The sequence below is a fragment of the Neoarius graeffei genome, chromosome 2, assembly GCF_027579695.1.
Source record: "Neoarius graeffei isolate fNeoGra1 chromosome 2, fNeoGra1.pri, whole genome shotgun sequence".
NCBI classification, from domain to species: domain Eukaryota; kingdom Metazoa; phylum Chordata; class Actinopteri; order Siluriformes; family Ariidae; genus Neoarius; species Neoarius graeffei.
In genome coordinates this window covers 28,405,388-28,426,440 of record NC_083570.1, presented here as the reverse complement: position 1 = coordinate 28,426,440, position 21,053 = coordinate 28,405,388, and the positions used below count along the sequence as shown (strand labels likewise).

The 21,053-nt window shown below is 39.8% G+C and overlaps 1 protein-coding gene across 1 annotated transcript; it reads left to right on the top strand.

Moving 5' to 3' along the window:
- The first annotated feature begins 715 nt into the window (after window positions 1-715).
- fdft1 (farnesyl-diphosphate farnesyltransferase 1) lies at window positions 716-20,519 on the top strand. Its single transcript, XM_060914067.1, has 7 exons — window positions 716-1,315; window positions 6,108-6,291; window positions 6,901-7,029; window positions 8,566-8,757; window positions 17,624-17,800; window positions 19,090-19,242; window positions 20,147-20,519. Exons 1-7 carry the CDS (start codon window positions 1,002-1,004, stop codon window positions 20,363-20,365), a joined length of 1,368 nt encoding a protein of 455 aa, XP_060770050.1. The 5' UTR covers window positions 716-1,001; the 3' UTR covers window positions 20,366-20,519.
- Window positions 20,520-21,053: the final 534 nt, after the last annotated feature.

The window sequence follows — 21,053 nt, the reverse complement described above, 5'->3', positions numbered from 1 at the left end:
TCTGGGTTCGAGCCCAGCAGCTGACAGGGGCCTTTCTGTGCGGAGTTTGCATGTTCTCCCCATGTCTGTGTGGGTTTCCTCTGAGTGCTCCGGTTTTCCCCACAGTCCAAAGACATGCAGGTTAGGCTAATTGGAGGCTCTAAATTGACCGTTGGTGTGAATGTGAGTGTGATTTGGTTGGTTGTCTTGGTCAGCCCTGCGATGACCTGGTGACTTGTCCAGGGTGCACCCTGCATCTTGCCCATAGTCAGCTGGGATGGGCTCCAGCTTGCTTGTGGCCCTGAACAGGATAAGCAGTTATGGATAATGGATGGATTTCCCCCCCCCATATCAACAAAGAACGAATGGCATTTTAAAGCTTTAACTCAAAGCAGAGTTTGATTTTTTTTTAATTGAAAAAGGCAGATAACTTCATAATAACTGTCTGTCTATAATAATGCACAACATACGTCCTGTAGTACTGATAGGAATTCTGGCTCTTTTCACTGAGTCAGAGAATTCGGCTCAGTTCTTCAAAAAGAGCTGATTTGTTTGGCTTCCAAACGATTCATTTGTAGTATTTTATCTAAACCAGCTACAATTGTTGGTCTTTGGCTATCTTGCTTAATCTGAACCTTGCACTGAATAATCAATACAGAATATTCAGCGTAGAATTTGCTGATATGCCAGTCGACTCTAACGTCAGCATAAAGAGTCGACTCTTTCGTAGACAACAATCACCACGAACTTCCCCAAAACTCCAACTGACAAACTGGCTTCTTTCCTGCTAAGAAACCTTTTTAAAAAGATTTAAAGCACAATGTTAAGTCTGTCAGGAAACGACTGACGATGAACCTAATTCAGTGTGTTTGTACTTTGTTTCCTGGTAGTCAGAAAACAACAAATTAACGTGTTTGTTGTGAAAAAAGTGGGCGGGAGGTAAAGTACGGTAGCTCCTCAGCTCGACTTCGTATCCAGTCTCCCACCTGCTATGACTTCTTCAGAAACCTGACTTGGATATTATGTCGGGGGTTTGTTGCAGGAGCACGGCGCCGTTCTCCGTGTTTAAACGCACTTTGTCGGTGCGTAACTCGGCCTCGGCCCCGCGCTCAGCTCCTCCCGTGGCCTGCGGGAGAAGAGGCGCTCAGGAGGGCTGCACGCTGCTCGTCCGCCCGCTGCACCTCCACACCGGCGGCCCTCAGCGACATCCAACGCATTTGTTTTGCTCTTCTGTCCAGGAGTCCATGAGCGAGAGCTTGCGGGTGTGTTACGTTTACTTGAACCAGACAAGCAGGAGCTTCGCGGCTGTGATTCAGGCCCTGGACGGAGAACTGCGGTAAGAAATAACAGACAGCAACAAGCTGCAGAGAAAAGAGCTATGCTTGTGTAAGAGGCGTGTCCTGAAACAAGTAAACAAGTGGCAAGAACTAACTTTTGTCATTGCAAAAGTTGCAGTTTCCTTGAAGGTGTTAGCGTTTTTAGGCATATCAAACTTTTAATAAAGTTTCTTACACACAGTCAGTGATGTTAAAATAATGTAATTGTTGTTTGCACGAGGTTTGTTGATCTCTGACTCCATAGTGTCCGTGTCTTGATTATAGAAGTCCGTTTCTGCAAACATAATAATGAAAATTTTCCCATGACGATGACTTTCAATCTCATTATTTTCAATCTCATAATAATGACTTAGTATCTCAAAGTTATGACTTGGGCCGCTCTCATAAGAATGATGTAGTATCTCATTATGATTTTCAATCGCAATAGAGCTCCTATGTCATAGCAATGACTATCAAATAATAATACTAACTCGTAATTTTGAGAAAATGTTCTATTATGAAATAGTAAGTCATAATTAGGAATATATGATATGATATACAAAGTCATAATGTGACTGATTGTGAAACAGGGCTTCTGTACATGAATACATACATTAATGTCGTCCCCCGTCCCCCCCCCCCCTTCCATGTTTCAATACTGTTCGGGTCACTTCCTGTTTTTGGGATATGACTTAAGAAAGCCTGGTTGAGATTATTTTTTGCTTTTTAGTCAAAAAGAGGATATGTTTAGTCTCCAGGAAAGCATATTGGCTGGTCTCAGGCATCCGTGCACACACACACACACACACACACACACGTATATTTGTGTGTGTGTGTATTCTGTCCACATTCACTGGATATGAGCAATCGTGTGCTCTGATTGGCTATTTTACTACTAGGCTATCAGCTCATGAGTAGAGAAAAACAAAATGGCAGCGCGTGTTGGTGAACCCACCGAGGACAAAATAAAAACTCTACTCAAAAACAAAACCCCCCAAAAATACAAAAAAAGCAACAAAGTATGGAATAAAAGTGGAAAGAATGTATCCTTTTTTTATTTTTCAAGAATTATTATAACATTTTTCACAAATTGCTACTGTCATTTTGCCAATTTGTTTACATTCTAAGCGGAAATGATTTCTCATCTCATGATCTCTAGCCGCTTTATCCTGTTCTACAGGGTCGCAGGCAAGCTGGAGCCTATCCCAGCTGACTATGGGCGAAAGGCGGGGTACACCCTGGACAAGTCGCCAGGTCATCACAGGGCTGGCACATAGACACAGACAACCATTCACACTCTCATTCACACCTACGGTCAATTTAGAGTCAGCAGTTAACCTAACCTGCATGTCTTTGGACTGCGGGGGAAACCGGAGCACCCGGAGAAAACCCATGCGGACACGGGGAGAACGTGCAAACTCCGCACAGAAAGGCCCTCGTTGGCCACGGGTCTCAAACCCGGACCTTCTTGCTGTGAGGCGACAGAGCTCACCACTACACCACTGTGCCGCCCGGAAATGATTTTGTTGGACGTTTTGTATAAAGTTTTTTTTTTTTTTTTTTTTTTCTGTTTTTTAAAATCGAATTTGCAAAAAATAAAAATGCTCTTTCTCAAAATCCAGTGAATGTGGATATAATATAGTTATTTCACTCAATCTTGTCGTACATGGCTTCTAGCCAGCTCAACACTATGCTCCTCATCAGCTATCAGCTCAGCTCATGTACGACTTGTTTTCGTGGAATAACTGTTATATATAAACATACATGTGCCTTTAGGAATTAAACTTTTTGTCAGATAAGTCATGGAAGTTGTCAACTTTAATTTTTTGTTATTGAATATACTATATACAGAATCTTTACACTGTACTTTAAAGTAAGTGCCACTTATTACAGTATGCTTAATTAAATTCAGTAGCTGTTTTATTATATGCACTTTCACACAAGTTATCAGAATTGTGTTGAATATCTTACAATGTTTTACCAACGTTGGGGGGTGGGGATTGTACAGTTAGGTCCATATATATTTGGACACTGACACAAATTTTGTTTTTTATCTGTTTGCTGAAACATATTCAAGTTATAGTTATATAATGGACATAAATTCCAGACTTTCAGCTTTCATTTGAGGGTATCCATATTAAAATTGGATGAAGGGTTTAGGAGTTTCAGCTCCTTAACATGTGCCACCCTGTTTTTAAAGGGACCAAGAGTAATTGGACAATTGACTCAAAGGCTATTTCATGGGCAGGTGTGGGCAATTCCTTCGTTATGTCATTCTCAATTAAGCAGATAAAAGGCCTGGAGTTGATTTGAGGTGTGGTGCTTGCATTTGGAAGATTTTGCTGTGAATAAAACATGCGGTCGAAGGAGCTCTCCATGCAGGTGAAACAAGCCATCCTTAAGCTGCGAAAACAGAAATAAAAACATCTGAGAAATTGCTACAATATTAGGAGTGGCAAAATCTACAGTTTGGTACATCCTGAGAAAGAAAGAAAGAAAGCACTGGTGAACTCATCAATGCAAAAAGACCTGGACACCAACAGAAGTCAACAGTGGTGGATGATCGCAGAATAATTTCCATGGTGAAGAGAAACCCCTTCACAACAGCCAACCAAGTGAACAACACTCCAGGACGTAGGCGTATCAATATCCAAATCTACCATAAAGAGAAGACTGCATGAAAGTAAATACAGAGGGTTCAGTGCATGGTGCAAGACACTCATAAGCCTCAAGAATAAAAAGGCTAGATTGGACTTTGCTAAAAAACATCTAAACAAGCCAGCACAGTTCTGGAAGAACGTTCTTTGGACAGATGAAACCAAGATCAACCCCTACCAGAATGATGGAAAGAAAAAATTATGGCGAAGGCATGGTACAGCTCATGATCCAAAGCATACCATCTGTAAAACACGGTGGAGGCAGTGTGATGGCTTGGGTATGCATGGCTGCCAGTGGCACTGGGTCACTAGTGTTTATTGATGATGTGACACAGGACAGAAGCAGCCAGATGAATTCTGAGGTATTCAGAGACATACTGTGTGCTCAAATCCAGCCAAATGCAGCCAAACTGATTGGTCGGTGTTGCACAGATGGACAATGACCCAGAACATAAAGCCAAAGCAACCCAGGAGTTTATTAAAGCAAAGAAGTGGAATATTCCTGAATGGCCAAGTCAGTCACCTGATCTCAACCCAATTGAGCATGTTTCACTTGTTAAAGACTAAGGGTGTTTTCACACTTGGTCCCTTTCAGCCATCTAACCGAACTCAGATCGATGACTCAGCATTTTTTGCGCATATGTGAACACTCCAACCGTACCCAGACCCCTTTAAAGCGAACCGAACTGAGACCACCTCATATGTTTTTATATATATATATATATATATATATATATATATATATATATATATATATATATATATATATAAATAAATTTATTTTCCTTAATCTGCACTATTTTGATCAAAGAATACAGCAGGGCAAGCATGGCAGCAGACATTTTGATTCAAGAGAAAATTACCCAGAATTCCGTGCACTGGGGGTCTGAGGGCTCTAGAGGACCTGGTGTGAACAGAAAGAGGACTGAGGCCCCATCAAAGCTTAACTGGACCAGAAAGAGAACCCAGTCCTCTTTGTAATAAATTCACAGTGTGAACACAAAAAGAACTGAGTTCTTTTTCTGTTGGTCCACTTTTTGGTCCACTTAAAGAGGACTGAGTCTGGTTCCTTTAAAGGGGACCAGGTGTGAAAACACCCTAAACTTCAGACAGAAAGGCCCACAAACAAATAGCAACTGAAAACCGCTGAAGTAAAGGCCTGGCAGAGCGTTAAAAAGGAGGAAACGCAGCGTCTGGTGATGTCCATGAGTTCAAGACTTCAGGCAGTCATTGCCAACAAAGGGTTTTCAACCAAGTATTAGAAATGAACATTTTATTTACAATTATTTAATTTGTCCAATTACTGTTGGACCCCTGAAATGAAGGGATTGTGTTTAAAAAATGCTTTAGTTCCTCACATTTTTATGCAATCATTTTGTTCAACCCACTGAATTAAAGCTGAAAGTCTGAACTTCAACTGCATCTGAATTGTTTTGTTCAAAATTCATTGTGGTAATGTACAGAACCAAAATTAGGAAAATGTTGTATCTGTCCAAATATTTATGGACCTAACTGTATTTAGTGGAAAGCTTCCTAAATATCAGATTGCACAATATCAGTCCTAAGAGTCTCAAAACCAGTAAATATTTGACCAAAGCAGATATCACATTTTTAAACTTGTAATTTGATTGGACATTGTTTGCTTAGTCTCATCTTTTAGTGTCTCATTGCAAAAGCATTTTGGGATGAGTTTGCTTTCATTATATCTGTGTTTTATGTGCACGGCTCACTGCTGATTGTGTCAGTGATGTGGGCTGAAAAATACCAGCCCAAATGGAGATTAAGTCTGTGGAGTCACCTGACATGACTGTCACAGATAGGCTGCAGTCTGAATCTAGAGTCTAGGCTTGAAAGAAATCAGCCCCAGCCTTCATATTATTGTAATTTTTTTTCCTTTCGACTGTTAGTGGTCATGTTGTCTTCATCATAATCTAATAAAAATGGAACAGTATTTTTATCTTTGAAAGCCAAATGGGCTTAGCCCACTTATATCAGCCAATTTAGGTAGCTCATAGTTAGATATTGTACTGCCAGTGTGGTGATGGTGTTCTCAACCTCAACAGTGCATTTAAACATCTTTATATTGCACTGTAATGGGAATATTTTTAATTGCTCTCATTCTCTCTCCATTTTTCTTGCTTGCTCTTTCTGCTAGCCATGCAGTGTGTATATTCTATCTAGTTCTTCGAGCCCTGGACACAGTTGAGGATGATATGAGCATTCCTCTGGAGAAAAAAGTCCCACTCCTGCATCATTTCCACACTTTCCTCTACCAACCAGATTGGTGTTTCACAGAGAGCAAGGAGAAAGACAGACAAGTTCTAGAAGATTTTCCCTCGGTAATACACACAGACTTCACGTACTGCATTCCTGTAAAGCTGTCCACCACTGAAGAGTGTGCTGAAAGTTTAAAAAAAAAAACTTGATAGAACTCGACGCCAACGGCGTCGATGGGGATGCCTCCGCCTGGTAGACTACATGCCTTATTAAGTTGTGATTTGGGGATGGACATTTGACCTCACAGTAATCTTGACCTGGTGAAATTACTTGCATTAGCCTTGGAGATATTGTGTTCACAAGATTTTCGGACAGACATTTGACCTCACAGTGACCTTGACCTTTTTATCTCAAAATCTAATCAGTTTATCTTTGTCCCCAAATGCACAAATGGTGAAATTTTGGTAAAATTCCTTTCATTAGCCTTTGAGATATCGCGTCCACAAGGTTTCGGGACGGACGGGCGCACAAACAGACGGACAACCCGAAAACATAATGCCTCCTGCACCTTACGGTGGCGGAGGCATAAAAAAAAACTCCTCACAGTCTCGACTCTAACCTCTAATGGTTTGGCAGCAGAGTGTAGAAACAGTTGTTCAGTATTGGCCCTTTAAATCTTTAAATTACTTTTTTAGCCTTGTGTTAAATGATCATTTGTTCACTTTGTGCAGATTTCAGTGGAGTTCAGGAACCTGGCACAGGAATATCAGGATGTGATTTCAGACATTTGCCACCGAATGGGGGTTGGCATGGCTGAATTCCTTGAGAAGAAAATTGGCTCAATGCAGGAGTGGGATAAGGTGAACTTTTGGCTTATTTCCAAAAGTACAGTGCATTTATAAACATGCGTGGTAAAAGTACTAAGAAATTATATCTAAGTGAAAGTATAGATTACTCAATTAAAAAAAAAAAGTCACTCAAAAGAGGAAGTATCCTGCCAAAAACGTGCTCAAGTGAAAGTAAAAAAAAAAAAAGTTCTTACTTTTAAAAGTATTAAGAAATCAGAAGTAACAGCAACAAAGTTTGCTAATTAATTAATTTAAAGAGAAATATATCAATAAGTAATAATTATCATTAGCTGGGAATGGACTTGCTTTGGAATTGATGCTCGTCTAACTTGGCATTAGTGAAGAAAACAGGCTAAGAAACAGGCTAGATCCGCATGCTTTTTAAAATTGGAGCTCACGTCTTCAGGGAAGCAAAGGAAAAACCAAATTTTGTACAAGCTGGGATGCTAAACTGAGCCTGTTGGATCAGTGTATTGTACAGTTATTGGCTGGATGGGAGAAGACGAGACCTTTGTGATTAGTATTTAGTACTTTTAAGGTCTAAATAAAAATGTAAGGAGTAAAATTGAGTTACAGTGCAACTGATCAATTTCAATAATACTCAAGTAAAATATAAATATGCCAAAATAATACTTAAAGCTATACAGCCTTTCGATTTCATAAAATCGTTAAAATTTAGTTCCCTCTGAAATTTGGTCATTATGATACATGTTTATTTCTGTAATATCTAAAAAAAAAAAAAAAGGCTATTCTGTGGCTGGAAAGTTATTTAGTTTGAGGGGATTCCCTAGCAAATAACGTGCATGAAATCGCTCACTTTGCACAGTCAAGCAGACAGAGGAAGTCCCTGTGCACATGCACAGGTTTACCACCTTCTTCTTTTGGGTTTTATGGCAACTGGCATCCACGGTGTTGCATTACTGCCATCTACAGGTTTACTTTTGACTGTGCACTGACAGTTACATAATTCTGTCGCTAAATGAACAGCTGATCACACCGAGGTGCTCGCTGACTGCTGATATTTATTAGTTTGGTCCTGCATTTCCTTTCCTTCACAACATAATGTCTTTTCTTCTTGTTTTCCGTTACTGTAGTGGGTCTTTCACGTTTCATTCGCACACTCACGTCCTCCATTTTTCTCTCCTGTATCAAATTTGTATCCCACAATGCCTTGCGCGAACGGGGAAAGCCCACCATGTGATGCATGACGTAGTATCTTGAATTGGATCATGTTGAAGCAGGAAAAAATAGCAGAGAATTTAGGGCTACGTCGCCCTAAATTTGTTAATTGTTCTATTTAAAAAAACTAATAAAATTGGAAGTCTGTGATTTGAATTCAGTAGCTTTAGGTCCACTAAACAAAAAATAATTTGGTGTCAGGGAATATTCTTTTTATGACCTACACTTGAAAAATCTGAAAAGCAGCCTACTTTTTAAGTGTAGTAATGAAGTACAATTACTCAAGTATTTTTATCCCTATATTCGTATTATATAATGATTCATAGTAGCATAATGTTTCTGATGGACAGCACACTGTTTTTTGTGCAGTACTGTCACTATGTGGCTGGTCTGGTAGGTGTGGGTTTGTCTCGGCTCTTCTCTGCATCCCAACTGGAGGACCCTGAGGTGGGGCGGGATACTGAGCTGGCCAACTCTATGGGCCTCTTTTTACAAAAGACTAACATTATCAGAGACTACCTGGAGGACCAGCAGGAAGGACGATCCTTCTGGCCTGAGGAGGTAGGTCTGATCATCTTTAAGAGGTAAGACAAATAGTTTAGTTAGGTTAGAGCACCTTAAATCTAATGTTAGGATTGTGTTAGTGACATTTTTTGCAATGGGTTTATTTTTTAACAACATAAAAATAACCATTTCTTTTAGAATTGTGTATTGTATTCCTTTTATATGAATTCTGTTATTGTTTGTTTATATATCTGATTTGCTTTGATTTGTTTCACTGTGTATGTATGCAACCCTAGACTAAAAAAAAAAAAAAAAGAAAGGAAAGGAATATGCTTGTGCGATATCGATATGATTGAGTTTCCATTTTAAAATATCATAAGACGGGACTTCTGGAAGTGCAACCGCAAAGATGGCAGCTTAAGAGGAATTCTCTCCTGACAGTCAGGACTAAATTGCCCTCTAAAATAATTAAATTCACTTTGAACTAAAGAGATGGATAAGGGCAAGATGTAAATGGGAGACAGGCAGAACAAAGTCAAACAGAATGTGCACAGAAAAGTGCACAGAATGTGGATCCACACAGAAATCGGACTCGAGTCCTCCCTAACTAGCTGTAGCTCACTAGCTAATGCTAATAGAGAAGACGATGAAACAGATGTGGAGGTTAGTCTGAAAACCATACTGGCCGAGATAATAAGTTTCTGGCAAGACAGCAAGCAACAACTCGGAAATTAAAGATCAGCAAAACTAAACTTGGACTCGATGAGGCGGAGGAGCAAATCTCAAACATAGGAGAGGATACAATCCATGAAAGAAGTGATGGAAGAGCTAATAAAACTCCAAACTCACTTGGAAGCAAAGCAATCAGACCAAGAGGGAAGATCAAGACGAAATAATATCAGGATTTACTCCATACCGGAGGGGTCTGAGGACGAGTCTCCTTCGATGATGCATTTTGTTGAAGAGCTGGCACAAGATATGGCTCTTCAGAATGGGCACACCAGGCACCTGGACCAGCACTGAGAGAAGGTGCTCCCCCGAGATCTATTATCGTTAAGTTTAAGATGCAGAACAAAAGAGGAAATCCTGTGACTAGTGTGGCAGAGGAAGGGCTTTATTTGGAAGAATAAGCAAATTAATCTGGACGATGATTATGCACAAAGTGTACTTCAGAAAAGACAAGACTACGCGGAAGCAAAGAAGGTTTTGAATGGGATTCGGTTTCAGACACCCTTCCCGGCCAAACTTCGAGTTTTTTACCCGGACAGGACCCGCATTTACAATACGGCTGAAGAAGCAACAAAGGAAATGGCAGAGAGGGGGCTGCAGGTTACGGTGCTTAAACCACCCGAGATATTGTTTGAGCACATCCGGAGGCTGTCATGGACTGTTAGCGGCAGATGATGACAAGAACAGGGCCGTAAACAACAAGGATCAACATTCAGAGACAGACTCCAAAAATTCAAATGGGTCCCGCTGCAGAGAGATCAAGATGAGGCTGAGTAGGCAGTGATCACACAAGTAATGTTTAAAGGACTGAGTTAAATACTTTGATATTTCAAGTGTAGGTTTGGATGTCGTAAAACTGCTTCTCAGGTACAGCAGACTGAAGTACTGTTTAAAGGAGTGAGTTACATACTCTAATATTTCAGGTTTATGTTTGGACCTAATAAGGATGCCTCCTAGGTGTGGTAGCAAAGACTCCTAACTGTTAACACCAGGGTAAAATATAAATGGTGTGAAAGAACTGATTCAGCCAAAAATTTGTCTGTTTCAGGATATTTTTATGTGCAATATTTGTTTTTTTTTAGTTATGAAAAGCCAAAATTGATAGTAACTAAATAAGTCAGAGGGTGGTCGATATTATGCGTTATTATGCATGAGGCTTATGTTAACCATTTTGAATGAGGGCCCTCCTTTAGAAAAGAGGCTTCCCCCCCATAAAGGTTACTTTAAAAGACCACACTCAGGGTTCTTTCTTGAACCCCACTCTTGGAAGTTCTAATGGACACTTGCTTTTTAAGCAAGGTTCAAAACTTAATTGGTAGTTATTTTGTCTGCTGCAGTTCAGTGCAGCATAAGAGATGTCGCACAAATTCCACCTAAACACTGTCAAATGTTTATTCATAATTGTAATGGAAAATAATACTATAAAATTGATCTCCTTTAATGTAAATGGAATACTCAATCCCATTAAGAGAAGTAGAATATTATCAAAATTGAGAAGAGCAGGGGCACAAGTGGCCTTTTTACAGGAAACATAATAACGCTCTTCAGCATATATGCTCCCCCAGGCCGTGATTGGCCTTTTATAAAAGATTATTTGGTGTCTACTGAATCTCAGGGTGTGCTTATATGTGGAGGAGATATGAATATAAGACTCAAAGATGGATTTGTCCAGTTCTATTCTAGGACACAGTAAACCCATAATTAATACAGTAAATTCTATCATGGAGGAAATTAGTATTATTGATGCTAGGAGGGATCTCTACCGAACCTGCCGTGACTACACCTTTTTTTCTGCTCCACAATCTACTTACTCTAGGATTGATTATTATTATTTATTTTTTTTTTTGTATAAAAGAGACCAGTTCAGAATTCAGTCATGTGATATTGCAACAATTGATATGTCCGATCATTCGCCAGTGAAGATGAGAATTAACATTAGTAATAATCCAAAATCTACACTATGGAAATTAAACTCAAACATACTGAATAATCCAGAGTTGAAGGAAGAACTGAAAAAGGAGATAGAATTTTATTATGAAGAGAACAATAATGGAGAAATGTCCCCACCTTTGGTGTGGGATGCATATAAAGTGGTACTGAGGGGGAAATACTTTCTTACTCCTCATCATTAAAGAAGCGCAAACAAGAGGAGCTCAATAACTTATACAGCCAACTAAAATAATTACAAAAAGATCATAAGGACAGCGCACAACCAGATAAGGGAGTAGCAATTAAAAAGCTGCAAGATGAGATATATTTAGAGGAAGTTAAAAAGAAACTGATTTTTAAAACAGGGACATTTCTGAGGCAGGAAGTAAGGCGACGAAATTATTGGCATATAAATTGAGGAAACAGGCAGATAATACCATCAATAAAATAAGATGCCCTCGAACTAAGAAAATACGGTATAAACGAGATCCAACGAGAGTTTGAAGAATATTATAAAGAACTATACACACAACCTAAACTAGATATTAGCCCACGGAGACCAGACTTGCTTTAACTACCTTACTAAATTGTCATCATTACTGGATTATTAAGGAGATTGTGTTGAGTGGATCCTTATGGATGAGTGAGTGAGTACGACATATATTTTGTTCAGATATTTATAGTTATAGGGGGCGGCACGGTGGTGTAGTGGTTAGCACTGTAGCCTCACAGCAAGAAGGTCCTGGGTTTGAGTCCAGCGGCTGATGAGGGCCTTTCTGTGTGGAGTTTGCATGCCCCCCCGAGTGCTCCAGTTTCCCCCACAGTCCAAAGGCATGCAGGTTAGGCTAATTGGTGGCTTTAAATTGACCGTAGGTGTGAGGGTGAATGGTTTTCTGTGTCAGCCCTGTGATGACCTGCCGACTTGCCCAGGGTGTACCCCGCCTCTCGCCTATAGTCAGCTGGGATAGGCTCCAGCTTGCCTGGAACCCTGTTGGACAGGATAAGCAGCTACAGATAATGGATGGATGGATGGATATTTATAGTTATTTAAAGTAAAATGAAAGGGAGAATATTAGATGGGTGAAAAGCTTCACTGAGACATGATTGTATATTCACTATATCTTTGTATGTTTATGTATTTGATCGTCTTTAGTTTTTTGAGTCATGGACTATGTTTGATACCCTTGAAAGATATAAAATAAAGTATCATGATAAATTTAATTGTCTAGAAATGTTCACCCAAAAAATCCAGGCAAATGAGCATTTCCACTATTTCAGTTTTAAGGACAGCAGTACAGTCAGGAACTATGGAAATCATGAAAACTCAGCTGGCTGGTGACCTTTTTGAGTGGTTCTGTAGCAATACGCAGTAAATACTAAAAGAGAAAGTTAAGAAAATGTCATCGTTTTAGAAATCTGTTGTCCACTGTTCACATGGCCAACATTTTCTCTGTTGATGCTGCTTGATATGTGCCAGCTTTTTTTTTTTTTTTTTGGGGGGGGGGGGGGGGTTCATGGTAGCCGCGGGGTCTTAAAAGTCTTGGTCTTAAAAGTCTTAGTCTTAAATTTAATATTCCAAAATTAAGGCCTTAAAAAGTCTTAAATTGCTTTGCCCAAGTCTTAATTTTTAAACAAAGGTCTTAAATTGCTTTGCCCAAGTCTTAATTTTTAAACAACGGTCTTAAATTTACTCATACTATTCTACAATGTGAAAACGTGGGTTTTGCGTAACATCAGTGAATTTCTTGGAGTATGCGCAAAGAAAGAAACAATATTGATACATTTTCGCGCTGGCGCAATCGTCGGAGTCCGTGGTGGAGAGGAGACTCCGCGAATCGCAGCATGGGGAAGTGTCGTTTTAATCAGCAGTGGCTTTCAGATGAAAGATATCGTGATTGGGTGAGGGAGGTTCCTGGAAGCGACGTTGAAGCAAGATGCTGTGTTTGTCGAAAGACCTTCAAGTTGTCCACTATAGGTCATTTCGCTTTAGAGTCTCACATGAAGAGCTCAAAGCACATTGCATCTGCCCTCCACCGCCACCAGCCCATCACTCAGTTCTGCACGGTTCAATCTCCTGGAGTTGGCACCGAGGTGGGCAAACTACGGCCCGCAGGCCACATCCGGCCCGTTGGCGTTTTTAATCCGGCCCGCGGAAGACAATCATATAAACGCGATTGAGCAGATCTATAAACTATAAGCTTCAGTGTTATCACGTAGACAGGTGTTCTAGAGATCCGTCTTTCCAGTCAGTCGTATTCACGCGAGATTACATTTGCAGAGTGGTGCAGCGCGTGCCATGGAAGTCATTCTGGCGCCCGTGCCACTGATGATCTCGAGAACACAGGATAAAACTTTACAATGAGTGGTCCTAAAAAAAGAAAAGTGGACAGTGAGTGCAGGGTGTTCAATAAAGAATGGACAACTAAATATTTTTTTGCTGAAGTCAAAGGCTGTATGCCTTATTTGCAAAGAAACCGTTGCAGTTTTAAAGGAATATAACATCAAACGGCACTTTTCCTCCAAGCATGCTAATTATGCTAACAACCAGTCAGCGCAAGAATGGACGAATACAGCTCAGCGGTTGCTGAGTGAATGTGAGTATTAACACTTTTTTTTTTTTTCTCTTTTTAAAACTATGTTGGAGCTGTAATAAGATGGTAGTCACATGTTTACAGACATATAAAAAGTATAACTCTTAGTAATTTTGGTTGTCGTGGGTGGCTGCTGGTGTTTGTTTTTAAGTACCGTGTGCTTTTGGGTGTCTGCTCCGCCCCTCCTTTATGTCCCTGTCTGCTATTATAGGTGTATTATGAGCAGCTGACCTTGCTTCTGCTTATATCTGTTCCTGGACTTTTGCCTGTGGAGGTTATTCTGATCTATGAGTGGCCTTTTGGAATATGAAAACCTGTTTGGAACCTGTGTTTTGATTTTTTGAGGACTGGAAATATTTCAGTGAGTGACTTTGAACCTGAAAACCAGTTTGGAGTTTTTTGCTTTCTTGAGCTGTTTTGTTTGATTTTGTGGGCTGGATGGATCCAGTGCCAAACCATTGAACTGCAAACATGGTGGCATGGTGTGGATATGCAATTTAGTTGTATGTATAAAATGATACAAATGTACAAATACACTGGCATCCTACTCATCCTGGCAGCTCAAAGATGTAATTTTAAGAATTAAGTGTGCTACTTTTCTTACTGTCACACGTGTGTGTGTGTGTGTGTTGCCAATCTATTGAACTGCAAACATTTTTCTGCTCTGCCTTTGTTGACTGAGAACTAAAATAAATGTCAATCTGATATGCATTTGGGTCTTTATCAGTGAAGGCCTTACAATAACACTAAAGCTTTTTTGATTTATGTTCGATATGTATGAATTTGGTGCTGGCCCGGCCCGCCTGGCAAATTTCAAAAGTCAATGTGGCCCAGTGACTAGCACCACTGTCGAACGTCAGCAGCATCAGCCAAGCCAGACACCATCGGCAGGGCTAGCAACAACACAAGGGCCGAGCAGTGGCATGATGGGTGTCGGTGGAACCCCGACACTTCAGGCAGAGGTGCTCTGGATTTTAAAAACAATTACGGAACACCACTCATACAGCTCGAATGAGGGCATAAGCGAACTCTTTAAGGCTGTGTTCCCAGACTCGGAAGTCTCTACAACATTCTCCTGTGGAAAAAACAAAACGTCTTACAGAACAAAATTCGGTCTTGCTCCTTATATAACGAAGGAGTTGGTCAAAGACGTTAATGAGGCAAGTGGTGGATTTCTCTCATTGTGTCTCTTAGGCAGCTGGGCCATAGAAGGTTCACGCTGCATGCTGCACACTACACGCTACACGCGTGTAAAGAAAAGTGGACAAACGTAGCATGACTTGCTCTGGGCCATAGAACGGCGTTCACGTTGCACGCTGCACACTTCACGCGTGAAGCGTGAAATGAACATGCACACTTTTTTTCTAGGCGTGAAGATGGAAATTCCAGTCAATGCATGCGGTCACCGCCGCGCCAGCCAATCAGAACGGGTCTAGGGAGATAACTCTATGCTTTCAGGGGAAAACTTCAGAAAAAATATAATTGAATGATATAATTGAAAAATAGTTCTTCATCGGGATTGTCAAGCAGATTATAGAATGTTCGGTGAAATTCACCACGGGTTTCTCTCAGAAGGAAGTGTTCTCGGCTCCAAATTCTGTTCCTTTTTCTCTTCCTCTGTCTCAGTAAAAGCAGAATGAGGCAATCGTCGTCATCCGAAGAGTCCGTATTGTTGGTTACTCGGTCAAAGTAGAACAGACGCAACACGTGAACATCCAAGCATGAAGTTTAATGGCCCAGGGTCCGGTTCTTCACGTGAACGTGCAGCGTGAACCTTCTATGGCCCAGCAGCCTTATCTATCCACCTCCACATATGTCTTCCCTCCCTCCCTTGTTTACTAGGAGTATTTACATTTCTTTTTATTCTTCAAAATGTAAAATGGTTGAAGCAAGTTGAATGCTGGGAAACTAAGACAAAGAGTTTGTCTGTTTATCATCTCTGGGTGCATGGTCATAATTAGTTTAGAGACCGTTCGTTAGGCCTTGAGTTGGGCCCTCGGTTTGGCTTTTTGGCTGGTGAGTGCACACCATTGTACCAATGTATTGGTACGCCAATCGCATTTTTGTGCACCTTTAAGAGACTTTTGGCTTACCTCTTTTCTATCGATCTATCTCTCTTCCCATCTATCCCCCTCGTCTCTTATCTATCTGTGCCCCTCTGTATCTCTCTTCCTCCCTCATTTACAAGGGTACAAAATGTAAAATGGTTGAAGCAAGTGCTGGGAAACTAAGACAAAGGGTTTGTCTGTTTAGAGTGTTGTGAATGTTTTGATATTTTATTTAAAAAAAAAATACACCCACATCACTTTTTTTATTTTAAGATCATCTCTGGGTGCATGGTCATAATTAGTTCAGAGATAGTTCTTTAGGCCTCGAGTGAGGTCCTCAGTTTGGGTTTTTGACTGGTGAGTGCACACCTTTGGCATTAATGTGTTGGTATGCCCATTGCATTTTTGTGTACCTTTAAGGCCATGACGTGGACCCTACGTTGTGCTCCTTTCTTCCAGGTTTAGACTTGGTTTTTTGTCTTGAATGTGAAGATTCGACAAGCAATGCACATAATGACTTAAGTATATAACTTTTTATAATAAAAGTATTTTTACTTGAAACATTTGTCATTATTGGGAATTTGATCTGGTGTTCTACGACCGCATAATGGGTGCGATGTAGGTCTTAATTCTCATTTAAGTGGTCTTAAAAAGGTCTTAAAGTCTTAAATTTATGGTGGTCAAACCTGGGGAAACCCTGGGGTTGTCCTTTGGCAAAAAACCGAGTTTTTGACCATTTGTGGGCAGAATGTTTCTGCTACATCTCTAATAAATTTACAGTGCCCTCCACGATTATTGGCACCCCTTATAAAGATTAAGGGAAAAATCTAATGTAAGGGAATTTTGCCTCTGTTGCACCTTATATTTATACCCCAGTTAATCAGGAAGTCATGGATTACAGCTTGAAAGTTCCTACACACTCCCAATCAACTCAAAAGTTTGTGTTCACGATAGTTTCCAGGGGTGCTAATAATAGTGGCACATGTGTTTTTGTTGAAAATAATTATTTATGGGTGAGGAATTTGTTTTTCTCTGAATAAATTTATTTCAATTAAAGGTTGGAATTTTTTTTTAAATTAATTTAGTAAACCCTTTTACTAATCTTTACAATGGGTGCCAATAATTTGTGGAGGGCACTGTGGCTAGGTATACTGAGAGTTGTAATGTAGAGGTACATTACTTAACCTAAAATATTTACCTTGACAGAAGACAAGGGGGCCCTCGTGAGCGTCTCTGTGTGAGACAAAAGTGAGTTGTTGTTGTTTTTTTGTTTTTTTTTTCTTGTGGCATTTCTAATACATATATCAGGTTACTATATTTCTTTTTTTGCTTTCTTTTATTTAAGCATGACAGTGTTGTATAACTTTTTTTTTATAATTAATTTCAGACTAAAGTGAGAGAAGCTGGAGTTATACAGCCCACATTAAGTCATGTTATGGCAACAGAGATGAAGTTATCTCTCCAAAGAAATGGTTAAAAAAACAAACAATATGAACTTCAGGCCATGGACCTTAATACTTGCAACAAAGGGTTGTTTTTAAGAGTTACAGTGAAATGCAGAGTTACTGGTTATTGAATATACTATGTTTGCACTAATTGCAGTGTGTGTGTGTGTATATGCAACAGGCATGGAGTCAGTTTGCCTGTCATTTGGAAGACTTTTCTCAGCCACAGCACCTGAGCTCAGCTCTGGCCTGCCTTAACCTGTTGGTGACAGATGCTCTACGCCATGTTCCTGATGTCATTGCTTATCTTTCCCGTCTCCGCAACCAGAGTGTCTTCAACTTTTGTGCCATCCCTCAGGTGGGCCTGCCATACTGCTGCACTCCAGATATAATACAGCTTTTATGGTATCTTTTTCATTTGGAGAGAACTTGGATTAAACATGATAATCAAGGCAATGGGATTTTTTTTTTTTTTAATATCTCGACTCCAAAAAAGTGTGGGAAATTTTACTAAAACTTCCATCTAGCCATTCATCTTCAGTAACCACTCCATGCCAACCAGCAGTGGATCACAAACTAGCCAGGCACAAAGCTGGACTATAGTTGCCAAGCCATCTTAATACCTTTTTCTTTCACATGTACACACACAAGCCTGATTTCTACTGGTCCCAAGTAGCATCTCAAATCCTAAGCCAACTATTACGTCCATTTGTGTGCTTGCACAGTTGTTTATTTAGTTTATCTTATTTCTATCTTGTTTATTTTATTACTTATTTCTTAGTATAGACCATTTTATGTAGCTCCTTTATTTAGAATATAATGTCTTATTTAGTATTTATTTATTTAGCACCTTCAAGCCAAATTCCTTGTAGCTGCAACAATTACTTGGCAATAAAGCTTTTTCTGATTCTGATTGTTAAAACAACAGAAATGTTTGGAGTCTGTGGTGTTAATCCAAAATATCACTCCGTTTACTTGGAGGATTCTTTGGCACTCAACAGGAACGCATTCACCTAATCCTTGATGGAATATCGGCAAGAGCAGAAAATCTGTTGCTGAGAGCTGGTGGAGCAAAATTGGTCATGCTCTCTGTGTAGAAGGGTATGATAACACACCCTGTGACACTAGCCAATTATGGGCATCTGTGAGCTCATGAATGTGGAAGAGGGTAGATGGCATAGTACATGTTGGTAGCTGTCGTTTAATATTGGTGGGAATGTGAGGATGTTTTTAACAATGCTAGATGGATTTTAAAAAGTATAAATTCTTGTTCAAAACCCAAGCAATTTCCTAGCGATTCCAAACTTTTGCATACTAGTATGCACTCTTTGCAGTCTTGTTTGTAGATCTCCTTATTGAGTCATCCTATTTTATCTGGTTTTCTAGCATTTATGATCATAATGATCTATCTTTCTTATCAGAAAACATAATTTGTCCAGAAAAGCAGGTATGTTGTATGAAAAACAGATGCGTTAGAAATGACTGAAGTCACTTTTAAAAAGTGATCGGAAAATGGAATGTTGGAGAAGAAAATAATTTTAGCATTACATTGAGTGGAAATGGGACATGGGATGGGAATAGATCCATTGCATGTTATTGCAGTTCAACTCCACCAAAATGCAGAATGTAATGTGTCTCTGTCACCAGGTGATGGCAATAGCGACTCTCTCTGCTTGCTACAACAACCCACTGGTGTTTCAGGGGGTGGTGAAGATCAGGAAGGGGCAGGCTGTCACTCTGATGATGGAGGCCACCAATATGCAAGCTGTACAGAGTATGATTGCACAGTACAGCCAAGAGGTGAGGCCTTAAAACAGTGTACATTTATTGTATTTGCATATTAAGTAGATACTCTGTACTAATGGTAATATTTCTGCGCCTTTAAATAATTTGAAGGATAGAAAGATGCAACCTTACCAGCAAGTGTAAAGCAGAAATGGCTGGTTCTGATTCACTGAAATAATTAATGTGTGTGTCTTGTACTGAACCATCTGATGTTCCAGTTTGGTAAATCTTCTGTTCAGAGATCAGACTTTGTTTTTTAGAAAATGATAAAAACTCTGTACACTTCCATTTGAATGCATATTCCTTTTTCTGGATGTAAGTTTAGCCAAATTTGCATCAGGAAAGTCAATTCAGTTATATTTGTATAATGCTTTTCATAATAGAAATAGGTACAAAGCAGCTTTACAGAAATCTGGTTGCGAGTCAGATGCAACAGTGACAAAGAAACTCCCTGAGACAACATGAGACAGGAATCTTCAAAGGAACTGGACTCAAAGGGATCCCATTTGCTTCTAGGTGACACTGGATAGTGAGATTACATCTGAATACTGTAATGATTAGAAGAGTAAATGCGAACAGGACCAAGTGTGTTGAAAGAATGTTTGTTTAGGTCTTGGGTACAAATCTACACTGACCAGATTTTTGGGAGGAACAGATAAGACACTTTAGAAGCAGAGACTTTATTCTGTAGTTTTTTTTTGTTGTTGTTGTTGTTGTTTTTTTAAATAAGTACAGTATTCTTATTTTTTGCTTTAACACCCATGTTCATTATTTTTGGTTGTGAAGCATACTGTATATTTCCAATCTCTAAGCAACAAGCGCTTTCCCAGTCTGATGAACAGTAAACAAGTTATTTCCCACCAACTGTTTCTTGTCCTCCTAATCCTAATCGAGTGTAATCCTCCTGCTCTCCCTTTAGATCCTGCAGAAAGTGTCCCTGTCTGATCCGTCGCGGGCCAGCACTCTATGTCTACTCAGCATGATTCAGGAAAAGACACTTTCCAAGGCAGTGCTGCCCTCCCGTGCCCATCACTTCTCACATATTTATCTTTCTGCTGTTACAATTTTGGCTTTTTTCAGCTGGCAGTACCTAAACGCCAGTCAGTCCCCAAACAGTGCTGACATGCAGGGCCGCTGAGTCTGTCCTGTATCCCAAACGTCCTCCAGGCCACGCCAAACCATGCCAACAAACACATCAAAGACTGTTAGCAATGTATAAAACATTTTCATGTGCTTATCACAGTGATTATTTTTTCCTTTTTCTGCATAATAGCATTTGTATAGGCAACTCATTCTCATGTTTCCTCTTTTGTCCTGTTGTTTCTGTAAATTACCTTCAGCATTATTTCTGGTCTTCCACATTAGTGTAGTACTGTATATGCAGCCAAAATATGTTGCTGTTACTTCAAAAATAATCATGTCATTTTAATGACCAAGTAAAACAGTTGCAACTAGATAGATAACTGTACCCAATATCATGCTTTTTAGGATAAGTGTCCAGCCCCAACCAAAAAAAACAGTAATAAATAAATTCGGCCAGCTCAGTTTTTCCCCCAAATTGAGTGAATCAAGTGATGTGACATGGGCACACGTTTTCCGATGTTAGCTAGCCAGCTTTAGTGTGGGTAATTTCAAAAGATGGTGTTTTTTCCACTAATGTTAGCTGATTATTTTTGTGTGGAAATAGTCCCCTCATGCTAATTAGTTGTTTGGGAATATTCTCCTAATGCTAGCTAGCTTTCTTTGTGGATTTTACTCATGTTAGCGAGTCACTTTTTGTTTGTGTTTATTCTCCTAATACTAGCAAATAATAATGCTAGCTTTGG

Bases quoted from the DNA above. Each gene is read 5' to 3' on its own strand.
- fdft1 (XM_060914067.1), top strand. From the start codon at position 1,002: ATGTCGGGGGTTTGTTGCAGGAGCACGGCGCCGTTCTCCGTGTTTAAA. The intron at 17,801-19,089 runs GTGGGCCTGCCA...CTCTGTCACCAG, and splicing joins ACTTTTGTGCCATCCCTCAG to GTGATGGCAATAGCGACTCT. The intron at 19,243-20,146 runs GTGAGGCCTTAA...CTCTCCCTTTAG, and splicing joins TTGCACAGTACAGCCAAGAG to ATCCTGCAGAAAGTGTCCCT.